General features: G+C 39.6%; 1 protein-coding gene and 1 long non-coding RNA gene across 2 annotated transcripts; one reads left to right on the top strand and one right to left on the bottom strand.

Moving 5' to 3' along the window:
* Nucleotides 1-394: 394 nt before the first annotated feature.
* Nucleotides 395-25,440, bottom strand: gabrb1 (gamma-aminobutyric acid type A receptor subunit beta1). Its single transcript, XM_067613982.1, has 5 exons — nucleotides 25,370-25,440; nucleotides 16,136-16,279; nucleotides 15,659-15,811; nucleotides 11,077-11,330; nucleotides 395-10,176 (listed from the first exon to the last, which is right to left on the bottom strand). Exons 1-5 carry the CDS (start codon nucleotides 25,428-25,430, stop codon nucleotides 9,835-9,837), a joined length of 954 nt encoding a protein of 317 aa, XP_067470083.1. The 5' UTR covers nucleotides 25,431-25,440; the 3' UTR covers nucleotides 395-9,834.
* On the top strand, nucleotides 7,269-22,502 carry LOC137199597 (uncharacterized). The gene is made up of 3 exons (XR_010931812.1): nucleotides 7,269-7,354; nucleotides 11,155-11,238; nucleotides 16,854-22,502. It is a non-coding gene; the product is annotated as an uncharacterized lncRNA (long non-coding RNA).
* Nucleotides 25,441-27,884: the final 2,444 nt, after the last annotated feature.

The raw sequence follows: 27,884 nt of genomic DNA, 5'->3' as shown, positions 1-27,884 counted from the left end.
AAGGGGCTGGATGTAGTTGCTGCAGTAGTGGTGGTGAAGGAATCGGAGTAGTGTCCACAACAAAGCCACAAAGCCCAAGTAGCAATTGTGAGACTGGAAAGAAAGGCAGAGAGCGCCGCGACACAGGCACAGCTCCTGCTGATGTGCTCTTGGTGGACTCTACACGTCAACTGATGCTTCAGCTGAGTTTGAAATAACTCCTTGAGCGCTACTGTTGACTAGAAATGGTCCCATTCACTAGTAACAGCTAATACCATGACACCGGCGTCTTATCAGCCCCACTCTGCTGGCCAGGAGAGAAAGCGTAAATAAACGGATGATGAGAGGAGCGCTAACGGCTAATCTAAGGCTAACTCCTCATTAGCTATCTCTACCCAGCATTTTCCTCACCAATATACGGTCTCTGGTGAACAACATGGATGAACTGCAACTACAACCACTCATAAAAGGATTATGGACTGCAACTTCATGATTTTTATGGAAACATGGCTCAACAGCAGCATCCCCAATAGAGCCATTGAACTACTGGCCTGCTACATCCTAAGGGCGGATACAACAGCTAAGTAACTTATCTTACTCGGGTAAGACCAGAGGGTTGTGGGGGACTCATAGTTAAGTGTAGACCTCTCTATCTGCACAGAGTTTACATCTACTGTTGTGACTGCAGCATATGTTAGGATGCTAATGCTAAGCTTGCAAGGGAAGTAATGCGTGCTGTCATTAGCAAACAACAGACTACACACGCAGCTGAAGCCAAGGGCTCTAGTTCTTATATAGTGTTGAGGGGAGGGGGGTGGGTCATGCAAGTAACACCTCTACATGATGGTGCAGCTGTTTCAGGCACGCCCAACAAATCCGGAACACAGAAATGGTGAAAAACAGTTTTACAGTCTAGCTCCACAATTCAGTACTACATAGTTTAAAGTCTTTTCACATGTTTTCAGCAATTATTTTCTATAATGTATAATGTGTTTCAAAAGAAATCTCTGATTTTCCTTTACGCAGACTTTAATCAACCTAACACAAACTAATTACTAACTAATATAATACACAAAGAGTGGGAGAAACAGCGGCTCAGTAGAGGCCCACAGCTTATTTTTGCCTTTAGACCCTCTGCAGCCTTGATCTGATGCTGACTGACAAGTTTATTTTTTAAACTGTAAACTTCCATTTATCTTGGCAACTTGAATAAACTCATTTAAGGGATCCTTATAAAAAATGTTTGTTTATGTGCTCTTGGTGATGTAGGTTACATCACAGATTTTTTGACTATAATATTTTGCTATGTATTGATATACTGTACAGCCTATTTGAAATTTGCAGATCAGCTGGGTTCTTTTCCTCACAGCTCTGATTTACTGATCGACTGAACAGTTTCAGTTGTGCTGGGTTCATATCAAAGTTGACAGATGAAAGCATGTCTACACTCTACATGGTTAAAGTGAGGTTTTCACCACTCTGTGCAGGAGACGCAGCCATGTTTACTTGTGACAGAAGGAGAAAAAGATGAGAAATTAAAGAATTAAAACCAGAAGAAGGCACAGAAGTCACAGCAAGCTCTGGGTGAGACGATGTGACGTTAGTGTCCAGGCTGTGGCCTTCCAGTCGATTAGACAGCCGGCTGTCTGATTAATAATGAGAATGGGCACAACTGCAGACAGACAAAGTCATGCTAAATGTGCTAATGGCATTCCTCTTCACTCCAAAGCTTCACGTTAATCATGAGAATGAGCGCTGCTGCTGACAGCTGCAGACATGGACTAATGGTATTCTCCTCCAGCCACCACAGTTTCACTTCAGACCTTCAGACTCAGTGTCTTTAAGTCTTCAATGGATAGATTATGAAACAATGGGCCCTGGGCACAGATACAGAAAAAACCCACCCCTCCTACATAGCAGAAAGACCCTCAGACTGAAGGACAGAAAATCAGCTAACAGATAAATCACAGCCTCATCATTTGTAGTTGTTTCACAGTCATTTTGTGTCTCTTTGTGGTTGGTTTGTGTCTGTATCGGTGACATTTTGCAGGTGAATCAGAAGTCTCATGTTCTGCAAACTGCAGCTGAACTTCAGTATTATTTCCTATTGAAGATAAAGACAAGCTGTCCAGCCACAGCAGATCCATGATGACTCTCCTCTGCACAGATATACCATATACTACAGCACACTATACACAATGTTATAGGAAACCATCAGAGAAAGCTGGAGGTTACATTCCCTTAAAACAGTTGTTCTGCTGTCAAACCGATTCTGAAATCACTCCCTGTGCTAAATAGTGCACTATACTGTATTTACTGTCTGACATTTTATTTGAATGCCTTAATTCTGAGCGTGTAAATGTATCCACTACATACTGGCCTTAAAAAATGTAACAATGGAACAAAACAAAAAAAAGTTGTGTCCATGGCATGTACATAAACAAAATCAAATATTGGATTGGATTTGGTTGGTGGATACTCAATATTAAAACACCCTGGTCAGGATTAGGGGTAAAAATGTAATCAAGTCATCTCTAAGAACACTGAAGTAACAACACTGATATTCTGTGAAACCTATAAAGGTTATGATATGCTACAAAAACTCAGTGAGCATACTAAGGTGAGTAACAAAAAATGAAAATCTCTGAAAACCTCTCAAACCCAGAAGGAGGACTTACAGAACATGAAATATATGGTTTATCTTCCCAAAATGACTCCAGGGGTACTCACTGATGCTGAGGTACAGAAATGTAGTTTTGGGGTAGGAAACTCAGTAAAGGGTTACATTGTTGGAATAATATGGAGTATAGCAACATACTTATAGGGGACTGGATACAATAAACAATAAAGAACACAACATACACTTTGTAGTTTCACTTCAAGAACATTACTGCGCTGTGTAGAGAGAATTACAATAGGCTACACCCATGCTACAGGGATTCATTATTCTGTCTTCTACTTCACTGTATGATTTGGAGTCATGAAGTCAAGAAACGTGTCTATTCCAACTAAAACAAAATTATATGCTGTAACTCATTGCTGAGTACTCCATCATCATTTTAGGAACATACCTAAACCATATAATTTATGTTCTTCAACGATTCCTCCATCTGAGTGTTGAGAGGTTTTCCTGAAGCCCCTTTTCATTACCTTACTGTACCCCTGAAGTTTCAGTAGCATACCAATCTGTGAAATACATTATACCATCATTGCTTTATAGATTTTGCAAAGCATATCAGTGTTGTTAACTCACAGGTATCCAGAATTTACAAAAATCCTTCCTCTAAAATCCTCTAAAATGTCCAGTTCTTATTCCCTTGTTCCCCATATTCTTGTTTTCTTTTCCACTGTACCAACATTTAAGAACCGGTAAGTATTTTATTGGCGCTTGATTCATACATAAATCACAGGATGTATTATAAAGTGTTACTCATGAGGTCACAATATCCAGCCTGACTGAAATGAGATGCATGTTCATGTGCGGAGGTGGTAGAGATGGCAGCAATTTTATTTAAATTCTATTCTTTGAAGTCTCTAGAAGTTGACACAAAGAATTAGTATTTTGTGTTTTCTCCCTCTCACACGCATCCATATGGCCCCACTCACACTCTCTCTCTCTCTCTCTCACACACACACACACACACACACGCATACATGTAACCGTTCCTGCAAAGTGTGTCATGTTTGCTTGTAGATAAGCAAAAAGACACACACACGCAAACACACCCACACCCCATTCCACTTGAGAGCACATATAGAGCATGAGAGAAAAATTGTACAGTAATTTTACACAATAAGAGTCCAGCACATGTCCTCCCACTCCACAGCCTGTGGGCAAACCAGTTGTTCAGGGCTTCCATTAGCTCATCCGTCCACAGAAAACATGTGTCCCCTCTGCTCAAGAGTCCTTTGTTGTGAAGAAAGCCAAGCTGTTTTATTTTTTCTTTTTTTCTCCTCCTGTCCATCCATCCATTCTGCTCCGTCCCAAAACAGCAACGCTGACAGCATGAAGACCAGCCTCGCAGGAGAATTTTTCAGCATTGAATTCAAAAGATTGTCATCGTAATGCTGGAATGTCTTACTACAATCTACGCTTAGATAATGGTACTGTACTTGAGAGCCTCAGAAAAAAATCTCAAGAGTCCACTTCTGTTTTGTTTCTGGTTCTCCTTGTTCTTCTTAATCTAAAAAAGTACAAGATGATTTGTTTTAAATTCTACTCACTAGATAGAAGTTAAGTTAAACCCTGTGAAAATATTGAGATTCTTGGTAAAGGCACAATATTCAGCCATGAGGAAAGAGCACACTGCTACTATTGTGTCCTGTAGAAGCCTGTCTGGTTTTGCTGCTTTTTTTTTGTTTTTGTTTTTGTTTTGTTGTTCAAAGCCCTGATAAGACAAGCAGTCCACATTTGTCCTAACCATCATGTTGCCATGACTACAATTGGAGAGTATTTGAGGAAACTAATGACTTTACACATATCATTTTTCATTATGTCTATAAATTTAGTTAGGTCTTATTTTTGTAGTTTTGACCATCATCTCTATCATTAATAATAACACAGTGCTCACCGAGTTACCTGCTGAGATCTGGAGAAGTGGCAGCATAACTAAAAAGTAGTACAGGGTAAGAAACACAAGTAGTCAGATGATCACACAGGTTTTAAAGGATACATTTGTGTTTCATCAAGCATATCTTCATACAATTCTCACAGGCTATATGTACATTGAAGGAGTTTCTGGTGTTTGTAATTATTCTTCCTTGCCATAATGGCTGTGAGGTGATCCTTTCATAAGGATCCAGGATTTTAGAAAAACTTCTAAAAAGAAAAACTGTTCAGTTATATTTCCTGTTAAATTTATCTCCCTGCCTGATGATGTAAATGCTGTTTCAAAGCCTACTTGAAGAGGACATAACATTTCTAGCTCTATATTTATATTCTGGGGCTTCACTAGAATATCTTTGCATGATATGATTTTATTAACTTATATGGACCCTTTATGCAGCCCCTCAGTTCAGCCTCTGTCTGAAAAAAGCCGCCTAGGCTCCTGTCTCTTTAAGGCCCACCTCCCGTTGAACCCAATCTGTTCTGATTGGTTAGCTCCTGGAAGCTGGCCCTCACCAGCTCCAGAGGCTACGTAAATAAACAACTGTAGTCAGATTTTGTTTATTTTTCCCATTCTTTACTCTAAATATAAACTTCTCAAATACATCTGTACATGCTGAGCCTGAATCCGATCCAAAATATGCGAGTGGATGATGCAAACATCATGTGGAACAACCTTAGCAACAACCTTAGCAGCGAAGACTACAGCAGTGTTCAGGGCAGGCTGAAACGTTGGCTTTTGACTTGAGAGTGGCATTTTTACATACTTTCAGCTTAAGTTTTGGAACTTTGACTATGTTTAACATAGACATCTGGCGTTATAATTGTCTTTAAAATGACAGGAAATCACAAAAAGCATGTCATGTCCCCATTCACACTACCATGGTATACTTCTGGTAGAAAAATACAAAATCCTTGTAGTATAATTAAATAATTATCATTTTTAACAAAAACTCCCACCATGTGTCAGATGTGACAACTGTAGAATGTAAACTCCTCATAATGTCGTTAAAACTCCAAATTGAATTTAACAATAGGACATGACCTCTGTGAACTCAATGGTAGCTATGGCAGTCTTATGAGGACTTAGCAGTCTAAAGTGGCTATCTTCATCCTAGTGGGCCTGTTTAGGTTTATTGCAAGGGTTTTGTCCCAGCAGCAAACCTACATATGACTACCAGAATTTATCCCTCCACCATGGACCAGCAAGAAAACACTGTCTATGGAAACACAAAGATAATTTCAAACCAAAAGGACTAACTTTGGAAAATACCAACTTGAATTTGTCCCCGATCTCTTATTACAGATATTTCAGATACTCACTTTCAGTTTGACCTCCATATAAAATGGTTTAGATGATCTGGATGACAGCTGTTTTGTTTACAACCTGTCTGATCATGTTACTTGTGTTTCTTGAACAGCCTGACTGTTGCCATGTTCCCTGATCCCAGCAATTAACTTACTGAGCACAATGTTAGCATACCTAATAGAAATGATGGCCAAAAACTGTGAAAATAAGACTCATCTTTTTAGAAAACACACCAGTGACCAGTACAACCAAAGGAGTGATCCCATTTTACCCTTAACGTCACTACAAAAATGAGGTGTGTGCAACAGTAATTGCATTTCCCAGTTTGCTTTGTATGTGAGAAGAGTATGGCCTTCAAACTAAATAGTATCACAAAGAATGTCAAGTTTATGGGCATGCTAAAGGTAGCAGTTTCAAAGTTAAACAATGGAAAGACTAGAACACAAAGGAACCTCATAACCTCATCGTTTGCTGTGAGTGATGCAGACCTTGGTAGGTCTACAAATGTAGTAAGAATGTAGGAGATGTCTGGTGACTGATCAGCGCAAGGATTTACACACAGGCCCTATTTACACCTGGCATTAACATGCGTCTTTCACAAGTGGACAGCTCTATGTACGTCTGTTCACACCTCTCTACATGCGTCTTGAGTGACCACTTGTGATCGGATCTCACTTCCCTGCTCTATATGCAAATAAACACATAGCCTACATAATTTCCGTTTGCAAAGACGAAATTCATTGTTGTTTTTAGCTGGTGGGAGGACCGGCAGGGTCCATGTACCCTCCGTCCAAAGCTGTGTTCAACTTGTTTGATAACAGGATACACAAATATACAATGCACTGTGTGCCCCCTCATGAAAATCAAATGCCCATACTACTGATTTTCTCTAGCATCCTCAATATGTCTTGGGTATGTTCACACCTGTACTTAGAGCTGTCCACTTGTGATTGGATCACCCAAGACACATGTTAATGCCAGGTGTAAACAGGGCCACAATGTGTCTCACTCTACTTGTGTGGGGGTAGAACAGCAGATAACTACACAAGGTGACTCTCTTGTCAATGGGAAACTGATGAAAGTGTATTCTACTGGAATTATATTCTCATTGGACAGTTCCCAACCTTATATTGTAAGGTTGGGAATTGTCCAATGAGAACCAACAAAAAAACACAACAAGTTTACCAACTCCACTGATTCAGACAAGAGCAGTTGCCTAACCATAACCATACCATAGTTGCTATGCGCAGATATTGTAGAAAGCGAGAATTTAAAAAATGTTGACATTGCAATAAAAACACTGAATGTAATTAATTAGTTGTAATTCATTGAACTGTTTCTGTTTTTTGCAGAATTGTCCAAAATAACCATCCTTGTCTGGTGATGGAGCAGGCTGAGAAAAGTCAAGATTTTGTAGTTGATGAATCCTGGTTCCATCTCCAATACTACAATCTCAGTCAGTGAGTTGCCTAAATAACATCAGTTATAGACCATACATGGTTACAACTGTACGTGCTTGTGGGTGAGATGTTAATGGATTGGCAGGTATTAACTACTGGCTTACACTGGATAACCTGCAGATTGACACTTTGATGCCAGCACCAACATATAAGAAGACCTTTACATCATAGCAAACTGGAGTTGGCATCCATCCATGCCTACCATGCACCTCAAAGTGGATGATGGAAACTTTCTACAATATAATGGTCCCCTTCAGTGCTATTGATTGAGGAACATTCAGGTGGAATGACCTAGCCATAAGAGGCCAGGTCATTCAATTAATCCTACCAACACTTTTGAATGAACACAAACCATAGACTATATATAAAGATGGATGTAGTGAGTTGTGACATCACCCATTGAATTGCACTGGAGCCCGTTTGAAGCCCAGAGTTGCTGCTTATAGTTGGCGCCATCTTTTCTGTTTTGAGCAAGGACTTTCCAAATAAGGAGTCTGGGTGTCTGGCCTTTCATGCTCTGGAAATGCCCCACTACCTCGGACCCGAGCTAACGCTAGCTTACTGGGAACAATGAGCACTGCACACTTGGGCTAACATTAGCTAACTAACATGGCAGGTATCGTTATCAAGTAACATTAAACTTACTGAAATATTGTGATAACAGTCCAACTCAGTGTGAGTCCCAGAGCCGGGGAGAGCAACAGGTAAGCCAACTGTCAATCAATGCCCACATGGCAGACATCAAAGCTCCTATACATCTTCAAATCTTATTAATTGAGCAATAATTTCCAAAATGACAAATTCTCGCTTTCTACAATCTGCACGTCAACTAAAACACTTGGTTAAGGTTAGGAAAAGAGCATGGTTACAATGAATAAAAAGACAGGACAGGACATAAACTCTGGGATTTTGCTTAGAAGTGAGACAACACCCTTGCTCTCAGCCTCATCACATAAAGGACTCACTACTTCCTGCATTGGCAATGAACAGTGGCACTAGATGTAAATTGTGAAGTGTAGACTTATGTATGGACATGATACCTATGGATATTGGCCTAGCAAAGAGATACTACATAAACTTGCGTACATAAAATTACATTACAAACTGTATTTTCAATATGACTGTCATATGGTTGAAATTTGAACTTGGGCTTTACAACTGATCCCCTGAAAACAAGGCCTTGATAATAAACTAAAAGCCCATCCACTGAAAAACAAGACTGACCTCATGCTTGCCCTTTAATTATTTATCACACTGAGGTGGATGAAGCTCTATGCAATTGTAACAGTTACATACAATATAATTTGATGTATCTGATACCAATGTTCAGTAACAGTCTTTAATTTTCAAAGGACACTGGTGTTTCAACACCCACAGCGTGTTTTATCAGGGCTTGAAATTTGAAATGTGGTTTTGAAAGAGTGGTGACATCATTGGTCATTCTTTACCTGATTTCTTTTAAAGAAAATTACATTGTACATGCTCACAGACGCTGTGAGAATATCATAGGTAAAAATTTGAATACATTTAGTTTTTGAGAGATTAGTGAAGTTCCAATTAACATCTGTCCTGTACTTACCTTAAATGCAATGATTGTTCGAAAGCATACAGTAATAATGATTATAATACAGAGTGGCGCTGTAGAGCCACGCAAAGCTTTTTTTTTTCTTTTTTTTACAGAAATAAAAGTAAACTGAGTTTGTTTTACAGTGCAAAAGCATAAAATGCACATGCACTCAGCACAATCCTAACAAAATAACATCATTCATGAAAAGCAATGTAACGTGTTTGTTAGCTCACAGATGGCTGTCAGAGAGGAATTTGAACACAATGATACACATCCAACTCCACTCCACTGAGCTTAAACTAAATGAGGACAACATTATCATGATGGAATTCAACCAAACATCTTCCCGTTAATTTGCTGGATGAGCTCCAATCATAAGATCAGTTTTAATCACAAGAGAAAGTGAAAATTGTTTTAGTTACCCACTGTTTTTGCGCTGGGCTTCTTTTTCTTTTTACTGGTTTTTTGACCTTATAAGCAAATAAAAGTTGTGTTCCATTTACATGCAAAAAGTGAGATAACAGAAGGTAAGAAAAAGAGATCAAACAAATGAAAGATCATTGCCCATAATGTTGGAATCACCAAGTCATTTTGGCAAGTTTGGACTTAGAAATACCCTACCTTTACTGTGTCTTAAAGTCCATATTATTTTTATCTATATCTATTTTGTATGGATGAGTACAGCAAAAGTGATAGAATTTTTAATAAATTATACCTCTGTTATATATATATTTAAATATTATATATTAAATTGTATTTACATTGTAAAGACATCCAGCACTTCCTCATTCCAAAACAGGATTTATACAAATGGGCTGAACACTTCTCCATTTTCATCGCTGTATAAGACTTAGGTAGCTTTTTTAACAAATCACTAGCAGTGGTGGTGCCACAGAGGCTGGCTGTCGCCACCCTAGTGGACATAGTAAAGCCAGTAGACCAAGTTGAAGAATGTGAATGTGATTGGGAAGACAACACGGGACCACTTGTCTATGGCATTGACATCCGTGAGGTCAGGGATCTTGACTTTGAGCTGCGAGGCCCTCCTCCTCAAGCGACTCTTCTTGTGGCCCATTGGCCGGTCGATGGCTGGTCGTCCGTAGAGGTCTCGGCTGGTCATGGGCTTGCGGTACTGTATGCTGGCACTGTCGTAAGAAAACATTGTAGCCCGAGGGTCGTTGAGAGCACCCATCATGTCTGCTCCACCCATCTCACTGGTTAAGTTGGTTAGGAGGATGTTGCCATGAGCATCAACCTGAGGAAAGAGGCTATCAGATTATATTGACTTCACTTTGTCACCAAACCCAAAAAAACAGCCAGTCAATGACTACTTTCCTGACAACAAGATAGCATTCTATTTTGGTGAAATGTCTGGAATTTGAACAGTTTAGGAAGCTGACTGAAAGAACATATTAAGAAACCTTTTTTTGGACAATTTTGACGGACACATAAATGGCTAGACTTACTAAGAAAATGGTGTTGTGGTTTTCAATTAGTTTGATTACTTAGCTCAGAAAAGAAATGATCTTGTCTATAAAACATTTACTTTGACCAGGGTTCTACTCCAGCTGACAAAAACTGTTATATTACTCAAATATGAAATTACATTACAATCTTTAGCATCTTTAGCATGTATCTAATTATTATCAGGAGGCAATATACACAGGAACGAAAGGAGATGAAGTGATATAATAAGAATCAAAGATACACTAATTGTACTGTAGGAAGGTTGTATATTTTCTATAAAATATACAACCTTCCTTGTGGCAAACATTGTTTCCAGCATTGGAAATCCCACACCTCGCAGCGTCAGTAAAGAAGTACATGTAGTAAAATGTGGCATCAGTATGCTTCAGATCTTGTGCTTGTTGAATTGTCTAACAGCATCTGAAACATGCATCTGAATTTGGGGTTTAAATATATATATATATATATATATGTGTGTGTGTGTGTGTGTATATATATATATACATATGTTTTTTTATTTTTATATCTTGGTTTGGACAGTTGCTTATGGAGCAGAACAGGAGGCCTTATGTGTACAGCAATTTTGGGGGCGTAAATTATGCTATTGATTATGCTATTGATTAGCTTGGTGTGTCTAGTATGAGTGTATGAGTAGTATGAGAACCCCTTCATGAAGCCCCTTTCCCACCTGCACTTTGTTGCTCTCCAGTCTACTCTTATTCTCATTGTTGGACTTTGCAGCCTTTTCTGCCACCTTCTTCTGCAGGTGAGGACCTCGACCAAAGAAGATGTAGTTGACAAAGGCATACTCCAGTAAAGCCAGGAAGACAAAGACAAAGCAACCCATCAGGTAAATGTCAATGGCCTTGACATACGGAATCTTGGGCAGAGTCTCCCTGAGGTGGGTATTGATGGTGGTCATAGTCAGCACCGTAGTTATACCTGCAGACAGAGAGGAGGGAGGATGGGGCAGTCAACAACCATCATACTGTATACACTATCTGTGGGTGATAAAAGGAACAGTGATCATTTCCTCCATGGTTACTTATACAGGTGCTAACATATTTGATTTTTTAAGAGTCTCTTTCCAGGCTGTAGAAGCCTGTAGCTTTGTGCTTTCAAAACACTCCCAATCACCATGACAGTCTTTAGATGGATGCGATAGAAATATGTTGATGAGTCACATGGTCCACCACTATGGTCCATACTGAAATATCTTGACAAATATTGCATAAAATGCCATGAAATGTGATACTCATATTGATGTTCCCCACCGGATGAATTGGAATAACTTTAGTGATCCCTTCACTTTTCATCCAGCACCATCAGGTCAAAATTTCAGTTTGTCCAATACTTTGGTTTATGACCAAATACCTGCAACACTAGTCAAAGTCCCATCAGCCTCAGCTGTACTTTGTGTTTAGCGCTAATAAGCAAATGTTAGCATTCTAACATGCTGAGTTGGTGACCATGATTAACACAAGCGGCAACCTCTTTGGCTGTAAAATTAAGCCAATGCAAAAAAGTGCCAAAAACTGCAGTTCCTCAGACGGCCACTTGAGGTTGGCTCCAACAACCAGTCAATCCCCATAGACCCCCATGTTAAAATGCCCAAGTTTACAGTAAAAATAAACATGTTTACAGCCTGGTACAAAAAATGTTTTTTATGTAACTCACCAATTTATATTTCATTAAGACTTAAAGTTATGCATAATTAAGGGCGTGATCACTTTGAATTACAGGTGGGTGCCGTCACAGGCAAGTTGCTAGCATGAGGACAACATTGGTTAGGTAACATAACCATGGTGTAACCCCAGATTCACAGAAGTTGAGTGTAGCCATAGCCATCGCTATTTCAGTGTGTTTTCAGGTCATGAAAGTTAATTGTAACATTTTGGTCAGCTAAAAAAGTCTTGTTCAGTGTTTGGTTGCACTAAAAAACCCTCTTAGGAGTCAGATGTTCAGTTTTTTCCAGCAAGTGCATTCTGTTTTAATGTTTTTCTCTAGTGAAAATTAGCATTAGCATTATCACAGTTAACTGTAAATGCACTGTGCTAACCAAGCTAACGGCTAGCAGCTAGCGTTAGGGTCAGCTCCACCCTCTCCTCCAAATATGGTCACTTCTGGCTCCAAAAATCCAAAATGGCGATGGTGACTTGAGGCTTCAAAACAGGAGTCCACAAACCAATGGGTGATGTCACAGTGGATATGTCCATTATTTTTTACAGTCTATGGGTTAACATTAGTGGCTAAAATTCAGCATATTACTGTAACATTGTGTTAAATTGTGAGCATGTTAGCATGCCTACATTAGCATTTACCTCAAAAAACCTCAAAACATACAACCACAGAGCCTCTAGTGTGGCTGTGGACTCTTAAGGCCTAAACGTGTCTTTTGAAGTACACCTATTGTTTTTGATGGCCGAACATGCACTAAAAGCGTTATGAGGCACGTCAAAATGTCTTGACACCCCAACTCCAACCTTGTTTCGATTTTAGAGCGTCAAATGAGGACCCAGTTTTCTCTGCCGCTGAAAAAGAGAGAGATAGGACAAGCCAGTTGAGCACCGGCGAGCGAAAGAGAAAGAGAGAGAGAGAGTGCGGCGGTGGTCAAGTAAGGAAAGTGAGTGGTAGTGAGAACAAAACCTCTGAATGAGAGAAATAAAATGTTACATTCTGATTATTTCACGGCAGTCACGCTTTAAAGCATAAATAAATAACCATCAAACAGTCAACAGATGATTTTCTGTGGACACAGACGCTCTTAGTTTCAGTTTAATTTTCCTCCTCTGCATTTCTCTTCTCTTTTCATTCATTCATTACATCCAACTAATGCAGCGGTTAATGCAAAGAACAAAATGACAAACCTGTGTTGGTTCTGTGGTCTTGGAATTTCAAATCTGATGCCTGCAGTGCGCCATAGGAGCATCAATTGATGTGCGTCAAATGATCGCTTTCAGTATGTTTGAGCCTTTACACATTTTATAGTGACACAAATACTAAGGCAAGCATGCATGCAAACATAATACATATTAGTCAATAAGTAGGTAAACATTTGTCATCTTGCAGAGTCAGATGTAAAGACTGTTAACAATTTGATCTCTGAGCATCCAGTACAGAGGTAGAAGATGTGTTTAGTTAAGTAGAAAAAATTGGAAGGTCTCCAGCACGGGTTGAGCTACATTCCTGTGTTGTGTTTAATTGGTTTTCCATGTATTCATGTTAAAAAGGTATCTACTGGTGAAGTGAAAGTTGGGTTTAAGCTGGGTAGAGCTTTCCTTTCCCTTTGCCTTCCCTAAAACCGACTTATGTGTACTGTACTATCACAGATGGCTACTGCTTCACATAAGAGAACAAATTCCTGTAAAATCTACTAAAGTGGCTGTAATTAAGTGGCAGTGCTGCACTCTGACTCACCTCTGGTTCACACACGACACGACCTGAGTAATGGAAGACTAATGGCTATTATAAACACTGGAATGGATGGGCCATTGACTTGATATGCCTTTGTCACCTCAATAACTCAAGTGCTTCCAGCAGGCCAACTCACAGAGAGGGCTCTCTCTTGCCATTGCAGTGGAATGGAGACTAATGATCACAATGTAACTAATGTATCACAAGGATGTCCATGTGGTTAGAGTATACTTGCCCAAAGTGGTGACAAGCCACTCTTACTTTTTCTCCACAAAAGAGATAATTATATCGATTTTTTTATACTGTATGGTATACTGTAGTTTATTTTAAAGCTGAAATTCAGTTGTCTTTCTAGCCCAAAAATACAAATAAGTACAACAACACAGAGGAGCACCCATTCTCCTCTACAGGACAATACGAAAATTACCACCAAAGTGGTGGATTGACAAGCAACCGACCTTGCAATCTCTAAAGCCAGCCAGCATGGCTAAAAATAAAACTATATTTGTGAGATGTTTGTAAAGAGGTAGGGTAGGGAAGTCAGAAAGTATTGAGAGATGTTCTAACACATTGTTGGTTTTGATCTTTTCATAAAAATATAAAATAACAGGCTGGCAATCTTCTATATTTTTCTTATAGTCAACAAATCTCATGTGCAGAGCCAAACCAACAATGAACTCAATGAACTCTACTTGCAAGTGTTGTATGTGTATCCAAGTCTTTGTATGTGTATCCAAAGTGACTTGGAAACTTGACTTTATAATGTAGTACAGTCAAGAGGTTGTGATATGTAACACAACAAGCTAGTGAAGCTCTTTAAACGGAACTGCATTCCTGCGCAAGCGCAGTGAACAAGGAACCTCTCCTCTGAGTTATAATCTTATTGCTGTTTTTACTCTTTGGAGCCATTTCTAAACAAACTATGGTGACCACTGTGTTCATGGCTGAAGGAACATGTCATGTAGTGCAGTGGTGTGGCTCATTGACATGTTTATAATAAGTTTTGGACAACAACAGAGGTCTACAGCACAGAGGAATAAGATATATCAGGCTTTGGACACACACACAATACTTGTTTGCCAGCTGTATCCTTTAAGCCTCCCAATAATAGAAAATGACTGAGTTCTTGATAAACTACAAGGATGACAAAAAACAAAACTTATATCTAATTGAAACCAGTGGCATCAATAGATGACTCTTCTTTCTGCTTCTTCCTGTATAGTCACAGTGGTGTTTGGGCATAATGCTTGATACACCCTCCAATCCATGTAGTGTTACATATTTAAATATACAGTATTTAATGTGCAATATACTCATACTTTATACGAGTATAAGAGGTACCTGTATACTATATATACTTTAGTACTTATCTTCAAATGCAGAGGAGCACACAGTCCTCCAGGGGAAATACTGGCTTGTAAACACCATGTGCCGTGTCTGAATACTCATTTGCACATACCCTCAGGGCAGAGTGTACCAACTAAAAGCCCTCCAGGTAGACTGAATTCCTCTTCACAGAGTGACGTATCTCTACACTGAGGATCTATATTTTGACTTTGCATTTTATACTAGTTTTTTGGACAATGGAGCTCTGTAGCACAGCAGAATAAGAGATTCAGGCTTCCTTGTTGGTCTGCACCCCCCCTCCCCCGCCATGACAGTGATGGATGCTCTATCAGTGATGGAGTCTCCAGCACATCTCATGTTTATGTCTCAAGAAATTTGGGAAACTGGAGCAGAGAGGGCCAGGAATCAAACCTGACAATGACTCCTGACTGTGAGACAACAGAGAGTTCCTCATGAGAGTTTCAGTAGTATCAGCAAATATATCTGTAAAGAATTGAAAAGTCACTGACCTAAGGCTACTCTGGCAGCCGAGGCATCATAGTTGATCCAGAAGGAGACCCAGGATAGGATGGTGATCAGGATGGAGGGCATGTAGGTTTGCAGGATGAAATAACCAATGTTTCTCTTCAACTTGAAGCTCAGGGACAGTCGCGGATAAGAGCCTGTGAAAGACACGAAGTACAGGGTGGCTAGAGGGGGCTAGACATGGCTAAAATAAAGTGTTGGAAGTGTGTTGGTCAGTGCTGAGTTTGGTGTCTGTAACAATGTCAAAAGGAAGGTTACAATAACCTGAATCTGAGCCAGTGACAGCAGCTTACAACAGAATCATAGAGTGGTGAGTATAACATGGATGGAATTATTGCTGTGGAAATGTGTGTTATTATATAATTTACCAGTGAATTCCAGCCCCTCAATGTTTTTTTTCCTACTAAAATTTACAAGTCAAAAGGGTTGAACTGACGCTCTATGACTCTGTTCTCTGTTACCTGTGGCAAACACGGCCTTCTTGGAGAGTGTTTGGTAGTCTATGATGGAGAACTGGGGCAATTCGATGTTCTCCACCCCAGTGACTGATCCTGCATTACTTCCTCCCTGCCAGTAGAACTCAATGTCGTCAGTGGTGTATCCATCTGAGGAAGGCAGCGGAACACAACAAGTTAATGATAGCTGAAACACAAGGACAAGTACATTTGGATCCAGGGAAAATACAGCATATATGAACAGAATGCAGTGATACGCTGACAGCTGGGGGCACTTTCACACCTGCCATGTTTAGTTTGGAACTCAGGAGTGTTTTTTATTTCTTACTTGGTACAGTCCACATGAACAGATGAGAATGCTGTAACCAAACTTTGGTCCATAAACAATAACTGGTCTACCTACCAGAAGTAATAAAATTAGTGGTTGGCTTTCTCATTACAAACAAACTGCCCCAAACTTATGCTGTAAATCATGGGTTGATGATTTTGGTGGTGGTGTTGATGGAGGTGAGAAAATGATTAACCAGATGAAACATGAGTGGGCAAAAGCAAACATGGAGTAATGACGTCAGGTGTCTCATAACTCATTATTGGATTGACACAGAAAACACCAAAAATAGCAATTCTTCAGGCATATGAAAGCCAAACAAACTATGATGAATGTATGAGAGAAATATTTTTAGAATCCCCTTAAACCAACAAACGTCTCTCTTTTTATTTACAGATTAAACTTTGGGCAGAGCCAGGCTAGCTGTTTCCCCCTGCTTCCAGTTCTAAGCTACAATAACCACAACCTGTGTCCAACTCCAGACTTAACACACACATCCACATACATCCTTGTCACTGTCAAAAAGAAAGTGAGTGTATTTCCTAAAATGTGACTAAAAGGCACAGACCTTTCCAGTCACCTCTCCATCAGTTCCGCTAAGTTTGTTTTTAAACTTTTTTGTTATTAAACTTTTGTAAATAATATTGGACAATATTGAACAATGATAATATATGACTACGAGTCATTCATCAGCATAGGGAAATGGTCAATTTACCACTTTGGAAACTCTCATCCAGGCAACTCTGCTACTTGGCCAGACAAGGTTTTCAAATGTAAACATTAAACACTGTAAATATTGAGGAAAATGTGGAGAGGATAAACACCAGCTATGATCCTGACCACATAGACAAGCAAAACCATCCCTGCATTCATCTCAACATCAGAGGAGACACCAGGAAAAACATGGAGGCATTAAACACTGGCTGTGTTCACAGCCTAAGATCTTCTCTGCCAAGCATACTGCTAGCCAATGTACAGGCGTTGGATAATAAACTGGACAATCTCCGCACCCACATCAGTTTCCAAATGTCCATTCAACCAGGTTACTATTTTTCTGTATATCAATCCAACAAGACAGAGGACTTTGGAAAGAAAAAGGAGTGGACATGTGCTTTATGATGAATAAGGATTGGTGTGCCAGTGGGAATATTAAAGTTCTATCCCATTCCTGCTCACCTGATCTGGAGTTATTGTCAATCAAATGCAGACTGCACTTTCTACCAAGGGAATTTACATCAGTCATTATCACAGTGACCTACAGGAAATGATCAATCAGAGGCTGCCCTACAGTCTGCACTACATGAAGCAGTCTGGAACAAGTTCTAGGACATCACCTTCGACGTCAAGGATGACATAAATAGATTCACTGAGTTTGTGGTGGATTTAATTTGTGAAACAGAAGCAACTGTACTCAAAAGTACAGTAAAGGAGGAAAAAGGGACCACGGGAAGAAAATGTAACTACGATTCCAAGAGGGCAACTCCAGAAGCATGTGGCAAGGTCTAACAACTATGCCAGATTACAAGCCCCCCTCCTTGTCAAGTGCTGATGTGTCTCTAGCAAGTGAGCTTAACAACTTTTATGCTCGCTTTGATGTCATCTGCAACTAGCAAGCAAAAGCAAGGTTAATGGATGGGTGGGAACACCTTTTAAACCTATCACCTATTCTGAGCATGACGTCAGGAGGGCTTTCAAGCATGTGAACACCAAGAAAGGACCAGACGATATCAGTGAGCAGGTCCTCAAAATATGTGCTGACCAAAAAGTGCCAGTGTTCATAATGATATTCAACCTGTCCCTGGCTCAGTCCGTAATACCCACGTGCTTCAAGAAGTCCACCATCATTCCTGTGCCAAGAAAACAAGACCAGCCTGCCTGAATGACTACCGCCCAGTAGCACTCACTCTCTGTAGTGATGAAGCAGCTGGTCAAGAATTACATCTGCTCCTCACTACCCAGCACTATCGACCCACTACACTTTGCCTATCATCCCAAACAATCAATGGAAAACACCACAGCACACATCCTCCACACCACCCTATCTCACCTAGACAAGAAAGGGAACTATGTGAGATTGCTGTTCATTGACTACAGTTTAGCCTTTAACACCATAGTTCCCTCCAGGCTTACCACAAAGCTCCACTGTGCATGTAGATCCTTGACTTCCTGATGGCCAGACCCCAGGCGCTGAGGCTAGGCGGACACCCCTCTTCTACCCTCACCCTTAGCAATGGAGCACCCCTGGGCTGTGTTTTGAGCCACCTGCTGTACTCCCTGTACACACACAATTGTGTAGCCATTTTTTGTGGACTTGACGACACAGCTGTGTTGGGCCTGATCACAGTAAACAATGAAAGAAGTAGAGGACCTTACCCACTGGTGTGAGGACAATAACCTACTCCTTAACATCAGCAAAACTAAGGAGCTGATAGTGGACTTTGGGAAGAAGCAGGGAAAAACGACATCCCCCTTAATATCAATGGATCCTCGGTGGAGAGGGTAGACAGCTTCAAGTACCTTGGTGTCCACATCACCGAGGGCCTGACCTGGAGGTTGCATACTGACTCAGTGGTGAGAAAGGCAAGGCAGAGAGTGTCTCACCTAAGATACTTGAGGAAATTCCGGGTATCCTCTCAAATACAGAGAGGATACGCAATACTGAGGAATTTCTACTCCTGCACCACTGGGATGGGGGACATCATTGCTTGGTGCAGAAACAATACTGAGCAGGACTGCAAGGCCCTGAAAAGAGTGGTTCATTCTGCTGAACATACAATAGGCCATGCTCTACCTTTCATAAGGATATTTACTCCAGGTGCTGCAAGAAAAAGGCTAGGAGAATCATTAAGGATCCCAACCTCCCTGCTGCCATTGGGAGTAAGATACCAGATACACCAGGCCAGCACCGAGAGGCTCAGAAAGAGCTTCTACCCTCAGGCCACTAGGATCCTAAATGAGGTCACTGCCCCCACAGCACCTCCATCATATATTTTTTTAAAGTATTCCTAGTCATTACTTACTTAATCTATTTTTATTGCACAGTTTGAAGGAACTGATGTGGATTGCATTTCACTGTGATTGTGCCTGAACGATTGCATACAAAAACTTCATTGATTGGTCGATGCCCATTTAATGTCATAGTTAAAGCTTGATCAGGGGTTTGTTTCTATACTTTGAAAACCCGCCACACAGGAAAAACCTGAATACACAGTCTCCACCTTTTTGACATGTGAAACAAAATGTGGCTCTGTACAAATATACACATGGCAGAAGCTTTTGATGGGAGCTTTTAAAGTAATACTCAGTATTCAGGTGCAGCTTGAGAAGGAGAATGCAATCAGTGACACAGATGCTGTCTGTCCAATGTAAATGTGGTGCTCAAATCATAAATCATGAAGTCCACAGATAATTCTAGTCCAGTGTGACTATAGCACAAGACACTGAAAATAAGCTGTTTTATAATTTTAGTTTAAATTTATCACAAGGAAAAACTGGCATTGATTCCAGTAGTATTTGCGTGATGTCTCAGTTCAGATTTATGACCCTGAATGGGTGCAAGTTTGAGGTAAACTGCGTCAATAAGGTGGCTTGTCAATGGGGCAAAATACAAAAGAATATAACTGATAATTCCATGGAGAATAAACATTTCCAAGCGTTCTTTAAGCACAAATAGCCATACATTGACAAATAATGAAACTTCATCAAGGAAAAAAAACACAAATACAGACAAGATTTCATGATGTTAATTTTCCACTGCAGTAAAATAATTCTAAACTAGTGTGCTATAATGTGTAAAACCCGATGGGTACTCATATCTAATATGAACAGTGCAGGGCACAGTGTCAATGCGGAGTGAGCCACAGTAATGACAAAACAAATGTTTGACCATAAACACTGTCTTGACTAGTTAGTTAGTTAGCTAGTTAGTTTTTTTTTAATTTAGTCTTGAAACACCTGGATCAGAAATAATTATAACAGTGAAACATTCTCGGTCCAGCACTAAATATAAACATAATCCACCCCACAAACTGCTGAACATCTTCCAGTTTCCCACATGCTCAACTGGAACAACACTAAAGCCTTCCCTTTACTTTTCCTGGCAGGTCTCTGGGCTATGTCTACAGCCTGAACCAGAGTGAAACAGGCCCCCGCTGCCCTTTCAGTAATTAGACCAATTTAATTGGGCCAGCTAGCCTCTCTCCTCAGATTCTCCATCTTATCTAAAGGCAGCTGCAGGATTTCAGGGAATTAGCTCTTTCTCATTACTGGAAGGCCTTCATTATGATTTTGCTTCCCCCCCACCCCCCTCCCCCAAGTCAACTTAATGTATATGTGAGAAGACCAGCATGACTTCAAAATGTGAGGAAACACTTGATTGACTGATAGCTAGGTAGAGTTAATCTGCAGAAATTCTACATTATTGTTATTATTATGCCCCACTTTACTATAACAAACTGTGGCAACTGTGTGATTACGATTTTTATGGTTCTGTTTAGACATCTAAAAGCACCCAGTTAAGGTAAGAGAAGGCCTGAATGATAATAAAATCAACACTTTTTAACATTTACGCTAACCAAAACCAGAATCTTTCCCTAATCCTTAATCAATTTGTTAAGTAGCCTAAACATGACCACATGTAGGACGAAGGACATGAACTCTCTGGGGTGTCCTGTGCTTTATACACACACCATCCACTACCTCCTCATGGCTCCGGTGTGGTACAAGAATGTAATGTTTTCTGGACATTAATTTTTTTGCTGGTGAACATAATCCAGCCTCTACATTGGCAGGCACAACAAAACAAAAACGTGTTTCTCCTGGTATCTAAAGACATTAACTGCAGGGATATTCTAATCAAAGGAAATGTTCACTATGCCAGACTTGCAGGAATACCAAACAAAGAGTTCAATTTCATCATATTCCTTTCCATGAACATTACAGAGATTAATGGATATCAGCACTTAAATGCACCATGGTGGAGGGGAAAACTACAGAAGAAGAGACTGTAGTTAAAGTTGGAGCTCACAGAGTTCACAACGGTTTACAGTGATCATGATATCAATGACTTTAACATTTTTAAAGGTTAACTGTAATTTCACTGTGAGAAACAAAAAACTGATTTATTAAAGAAAGTGTAAAATTAGTACAATGATTACTCATGATATTGTAACTTTAGTTCGCATATAAACTAAATAGAATGAGTCAAAGTTTATTTTACACAAGGTGGCTCATATCATCATCATTCCTTATTCAAGTGTGATTATGTTGAACAGTACATTTGTTTAGTGACTTTGTCACTGAGCCATATTATGTTTATATGAAGCCTGTAACGTTTCCTAATTAAGACTCATAGTGTAGAATGAAGCCGAACTCATCAGCCACTTGATATATTTATGATTTTTTTTCATCACCCTATTGGTGCACTGTAGGGGGATTGTTCACCGGGTTGCTAATGTTATATCCAGCTAGAAGTGAGTTGAAGTTTCATGTACAATATTTTTAATAAACATCTGAACAGGGAGAGTAAAGGTGGGTCATAGATGTATTTCCTTCTGTAATCACTGCATCTCTCTGGCTCTTAGAGCTCAGGTGAAACAAGTGGTAAGAGAGTGGAAACCTGCTCTACAGTATTTAATGACTGATGAAAAAATATGAAAAAAAAACAGCAAACTACACATAAATTGCTTTGATATGGTGCTCAGCCCTACATGGTGACATCTGCAGGACCTTAGTAAGAAGGAGTTGGAACTTAAAGGACAGGTTCACAATTTTTCAAGTCTGTCTTAAAACAACAGTCAGGAGCCTAAATGAACATGTAAACATGTTTTTCTTGCTGTAATCATTCCTCCTGTTCATACTGACCATTAGAAGATCTCTTCATAATGCACTTACAATGTGAGTGATGGGGGACAAAATCCACAGTCCTCCTTCTGAGCAAAAATGTATTTAAAAGTTTATTTGAAGCTAATATGAAAAGTCCCTCTTTTTGTTACTATACTTCTACTGCAGCTCAACAGAGAAACACTGTCTGAGGACTGTAAATGTGTCAGATATCCACTTGATATGACTAACTCAGACTGCTGAAGCCTGATATAAGCTTTACATCAGCTTTTAAATGCATTTTTGCACAATATGACAAAATTATTTTTCTCCCATCACTTACATTGAAAGCACATTTGAAGGGGATCTTTTAATAGCCAGTATGAACAGGAGGAATGATGACAGTGAGGAAAACCTTTTTCAGTGTTCACGACACGTCTGTTTTACGACAGACTTGAAAAACTGTGAACCTGTTTTTTAAAGGTTTCCTATCCTACAAATGGATTTCAAAAGTACTGTCCATAGTTTCAGTTCATACAGTGTTATGTTTTATACAATCTACTCATTCAGGTAGCATACAGTGAATTTTTGACTGGCACACACTCATCTTGCACCTCGCCCTGAGTGTGTCTCTGTGTATATAGTATGTATGGGACTTTAACTATGCATGTCGGTAGGATCCATTATTCAACTGAGGCACTTCAGTCAGGTCTGATTGAACAAGAAATGCCAGTTTTGTGTTAGTTGGCGCAAAGTGCTGCATGACCTCATTGACCAAAGAGTCTTCTGTGGAGGCTTGGAGGAACTGGATTCTGACCTGAGGTAACTACTGTGTGGACAGGAACAATTGTTGGAAAGATTTGTGGCAGAGAAGCATTCAAAGCTATTAAAAGCTAAATGAAATTTAACAACCCTGTGTGGCTGATAAGTCTGTGTACTTAAGCTGCGTGTTAATTAGTCATATTAAAATACAATGGACAAATCAGTGTGAGGCATACAGTGTCACTGTCGGTTAAACCGTCAATGTGACATCAGTGTGTGCACGTGTTTGATTGACAGCAGCTTGTTGGAGATGGTTAAGTTCAATATCAAGAACATTTTTACATGTAGGATATGCCACAGGTTTAGTTTGGATGGTAGAAATACACCCAGCTTGAAATATCTAAAATATTCGTAGATTGCTACTTCATGGACAAACCAGAGTCAAGGCAAAAAATATGTCAAATCCAAAATAGGAGATTCTCAAAGCAGCCACCTCTTTTGCTATTGATCTTTATGTTCAGCATGTCCTAAAACGATAAATACACTACTTTATGTCATGCTACTGCCTAGCTTTGAAGCATTTCCTGAAGCAGTGTATCTGCTGATTTATTGGTGAAGTGAGGACTGAAAAGAACGTTGAGGTTGATAATGCTGCAGCAGTGGTTTGAGAAGATTCTGTGGACCTTTTGATACATTCTAAGATGTTTTGCTGTGTGTATTCTGGGTCTCCCATACCGTAGTGCTGCCACTCCAAATAAAACGCAGATAATATTATTTGGCACTGGAAACTTTTAAAGGGATGTTAATGAAGCAGGTCAGCAGGTAGGAGCAAAAATAAACCCTGGGAAATTCAACAAAAAAACTTAAGCCAAAGCAAACAAACAAATAAAATCTGCCTCACAGCAAGCTGGCACCTACTCTCTTTCCTACTGACCACTGAATGGCATTTTACCTTCTCAGGCTCACCTAACCAGAACCTACCATCTGCTCAGGTAAGTATGGGGTGAGCTACTCAGAATCTAGGCTTTCAAAGCATACAGAACACCACACAATTTTAAGGGGACCTAATGATGTAAATCTGTTTCCACTATGCCTGATTGAGCAGCTGATCTACCCCCAACACTGACCTTTCTACCAGATCATAAACCTCTAAACAAAGATAAACTACACATATCAACTAATGCGTACAATTATTTAAAAAACTAACCGAAAAATTAACAGAAACATTTGACTGAAAATGATGATATTTAACACACAATACAATGATAATGTTGGGGAACAGGGCCTAAGGAGCAAACTACAAACTTTTCACAGCCACCTATCAAGTCTACAGGGAGTATTTGATACTCACAAGATAGATTTTCAGTGGAGTACTGCTTTAAAGGACCAGTCTTATGTTAAATTTTATCTATATGTACAAAACACCTTTTTCATCCTGTTTACACATGTTCATCATTATTTATGACAGATCCAGTTAGAGTCTGGACTAATAATGCTCATAATCACTTATTTCTTATCTTGATTGTGATACCAGAGAAGATAAATAATCACATCAGGTTCAGGAAACATGTGCTTTCCATCTCCAGAATTACATTTCTCCATGTAGCACTGATGATGCAGGATGACATCACCAAGACACTAGTGCTCTGACTAAATTCTACTCTACTTCCACTAATATTCCCGTTTATGTGCAGAGGATTTTTAGGGTTTCCCTCTGCTCCAGTGGGAACGGGAATACAGAAAAGATCTCCGCAGGCAGTGAAGTAAACCAGCAAGGTGAAAAACATTAGTGAGCTGCTGCCTGATATTTATAAGTGATATTGATATGACTGATAATATAAATTTATAGTTATATTTATAGAGAGAGCGTGCTCTGTCAACCAATCCATCATGCATCTCTATCCCAGCCTTGCAAACTGTTGGCTAGCTGGTTTGTTTACAACACACAGAGCTGACCGTAACCCCAATTGAGACGCATATTCCAAATGTGCTGTATACATGTCCAAAGAATGCTCCTAAAATCCAAATAATATCAGCATATCCCACGTCTTAATCGGAAAATGCTACATTTGGAATAAGGCCTAATTTGGAATATCCAAATGGAATATGCTGTTTACATGACCCATATCAAATTCGGTATCATATAGTGGAGTATTAGTGTGCATGTAAACATAGTCAGTGTGAACAAGAAACAGATCAATACTAAAATGCAACAATGTATCTTTTTTAAACTGAAAGTGACATTAAGAATGTTTGCTACCAGAGGCACAACTTTGGACTATGGCCATTCTCAGACAGACAAACACATATACAAACTCAATGTCACTCACAGCTCTCAATCTCCAGGGTGCAGTTCTGCTCATCCAGTGGGTATCTGCGCAGGTCCATCATGCAGGCAGCTGTAGTGGTGATCCTAAAAGACAAAGGGTTTCAAGTCATATACTGATATCTGTGTAAAACAATCTATCATAACCTCTAATGTACTATGCCCTTAGATTACTGCTCTTCCACCACTGGAAATCCTCATTCTATGCACAAATGGGCAATTCAGTCCACACCATAACACATCTAGCATTCGCAGTTCAGAGGAGGAAAACATTTCATTTCTTGATGCCTGGGGGAAACACTTGACTTAATAAAAGAATGAACAATACACCTCTACCACACACCACCTCTCCACGTCTACCACACACACACACACACGTTGAATTCCACAGCACACTTGGTGCCTACTCTGTCTTCAATCAAACAAATCCCTTTACACCTCGACCAGAACTGAACTATCTGTTTCTTTGCCATAATTGCCTTTGCACTGCTGAAGTCACGACTGCGGCTCCCTTCCCTTTGAAAAGCTCCGTGTTCAATCTTAATTACAACTATGAGTAATTAAGAATTAACACTAAAATCCAGGCAATCAGGTGAAACCTGTGACTTCCCCCCTTTGAAGTCTTACATCTGAAAGAGGAAACACTAAAGTTTGACAATTTAGGAGAGAATTAATGATTGAGTCATTTTGTTGTTTTTTTTTTTAAATTTCTGAGCTTTGAGTTGATGATAGTTCTTGGTGAGAGTGAGACAGGCTAGGTGAGTCGGTTCCTTTCATTTAGTCTCCTGGAGCAGAAGCAGGTCCTGGTTACAGCCTCATACAGCTGATTATGGGTTTGTTGTATAGTGAAAGGGTCAGTCATCATAATCATTTGTTTAAAACAGTAAACACAATTAAAGCTCATCCCAGCTAGCTGCCAAAATCATTTAGGCATATTACATTTAATATGCTGTAATGGGAAAATGTATCATAGGGGTTATGGACAAGCAATTTTCTTGTTGACATGCAGTTACAATCATTCATACTGCAAATTTGGCAGTACAGAGGATATACAGGACAAACAATCCCTGCATGCCTCATATACTTTACGTGGAGGTACTCACCAATGGCAGACTCAAGCTGTCTGAGGGGCAGGGGTAAAAAAATATAAAGGGCACCTGATACATTCAATGGGTCCCCATCAGCAGAGAATAACAATGCATGTTTGGTAAAAAGGTTACATCCCCAGTTAAGATTAACATGTTATAGGGTGACTCAGAATATAAGAAAAAAACGCCTCTGTATTAAAAAGGATTACTTTTTAAACATTTATTTTGCAAACATCTCTGTAATAAAATATATGGAATAGATAATGTTTTAAATGTTTATTTCTCACATCTGTAGTAACAACATGGAACTATGGAAATGGTCTTGTCAGGGAAGAGAGAAGCAAGATTGGTGAATAAAAGGAAAATTCTTTTGGCCATTAATTTGTAAATATTAATGACCTCGTTATGGTCAATTGGGACGTGCCTCTGAATGGACAACAGCAATGTAACATTTATTTTGAGGAGTTTTATCAACTTTAGAAAGACTGCGTCCACATCATTTTCTTTAGGGAACATAAGCAAAGCTTGGACATTGCTGGTAGGAAGAGCATAGGAGGAGTAGAACAACTTCACTTCAGTGACAATACTGTCTTCCTCCATGTCATAGAATTCGCAAACATCCTTAAAAGATTGGGCAGCTCTGTCATTTGTCATGCCTTTCCAGTTGCTTGGGGTGGTAAGACACTGACATACAGCACAAGAACTGCACTAGCCCTCTTGCCTTTGTCATGTATGTTTCTACCCCTACTAAGGAAGTTGTTCTCACTCCTTTCTGTTTGTTTGTCTGTTAGCAAGGTTACTCAAAAGGTTCTCTTCCAGATTTCATGACAGGATACATTTTTAAAACCTTTTAACATGCCTAGGCAGAGGTTTAAATTTTACTGGGCATCCCTCTAATTGCTAATAGTGAATGCAAACATACCTTTATAGCTCTCTCATCTCCTCCCTTACTGCCTCTAGCTGCATTTTGCAGATCCCTTTGTATTGTCGTCAATTTTCTCTCTCTTCTTGGCATTCTGTAATCATAGTGTAACCCAATGCTAATCTCCTTCTCTACGTGTGCTAGTTAATCTAAGATAAATGGTTGTAAACACATCTTGAGTAAATAATACTCTAATGATTTCCTTAAAGGTTTTACTACAACAAATTTACTGTACTGTACCAAATATTTAGCAAAGAGATGGTTAAGTACATATCTAGCTAGCTGGCTGGAATAATCTCAGCAACAACTACAACATGTTTTACGGCTACTTTATTTCCTAATGGTCAGCCTACATTGAGCAGACATTAATTTCTATCATAATGGGCTGTCTACTCCATCATAAGGGCATCTTATAGGGCAAAGTATCTCATGTTTTTCACTTGAAGGGCACTTCACCATGTTTTTCGCACATACAGTGCACCCTACAGGATACTTTTTTCAATGTTTCA

The sequence above is a fragment of the Thunnus thynnus genome, chromosome 16 (genome assembly GCF_963924715.1).
Source record: "Thunnus thynnus chromosome 16, fThuThy2.1, whole genome shotgun sequence".
NCBI lineage: Eukaryota > Metazoa > Chordata > Actinopteri > Scombriformes > Scombridae > Thunnus > Thunnus thynnus.
Note: the sequence above shows the minus strand (reverse complement) of the source record. Positions and strands in the feature narration are given on the sequence as shown.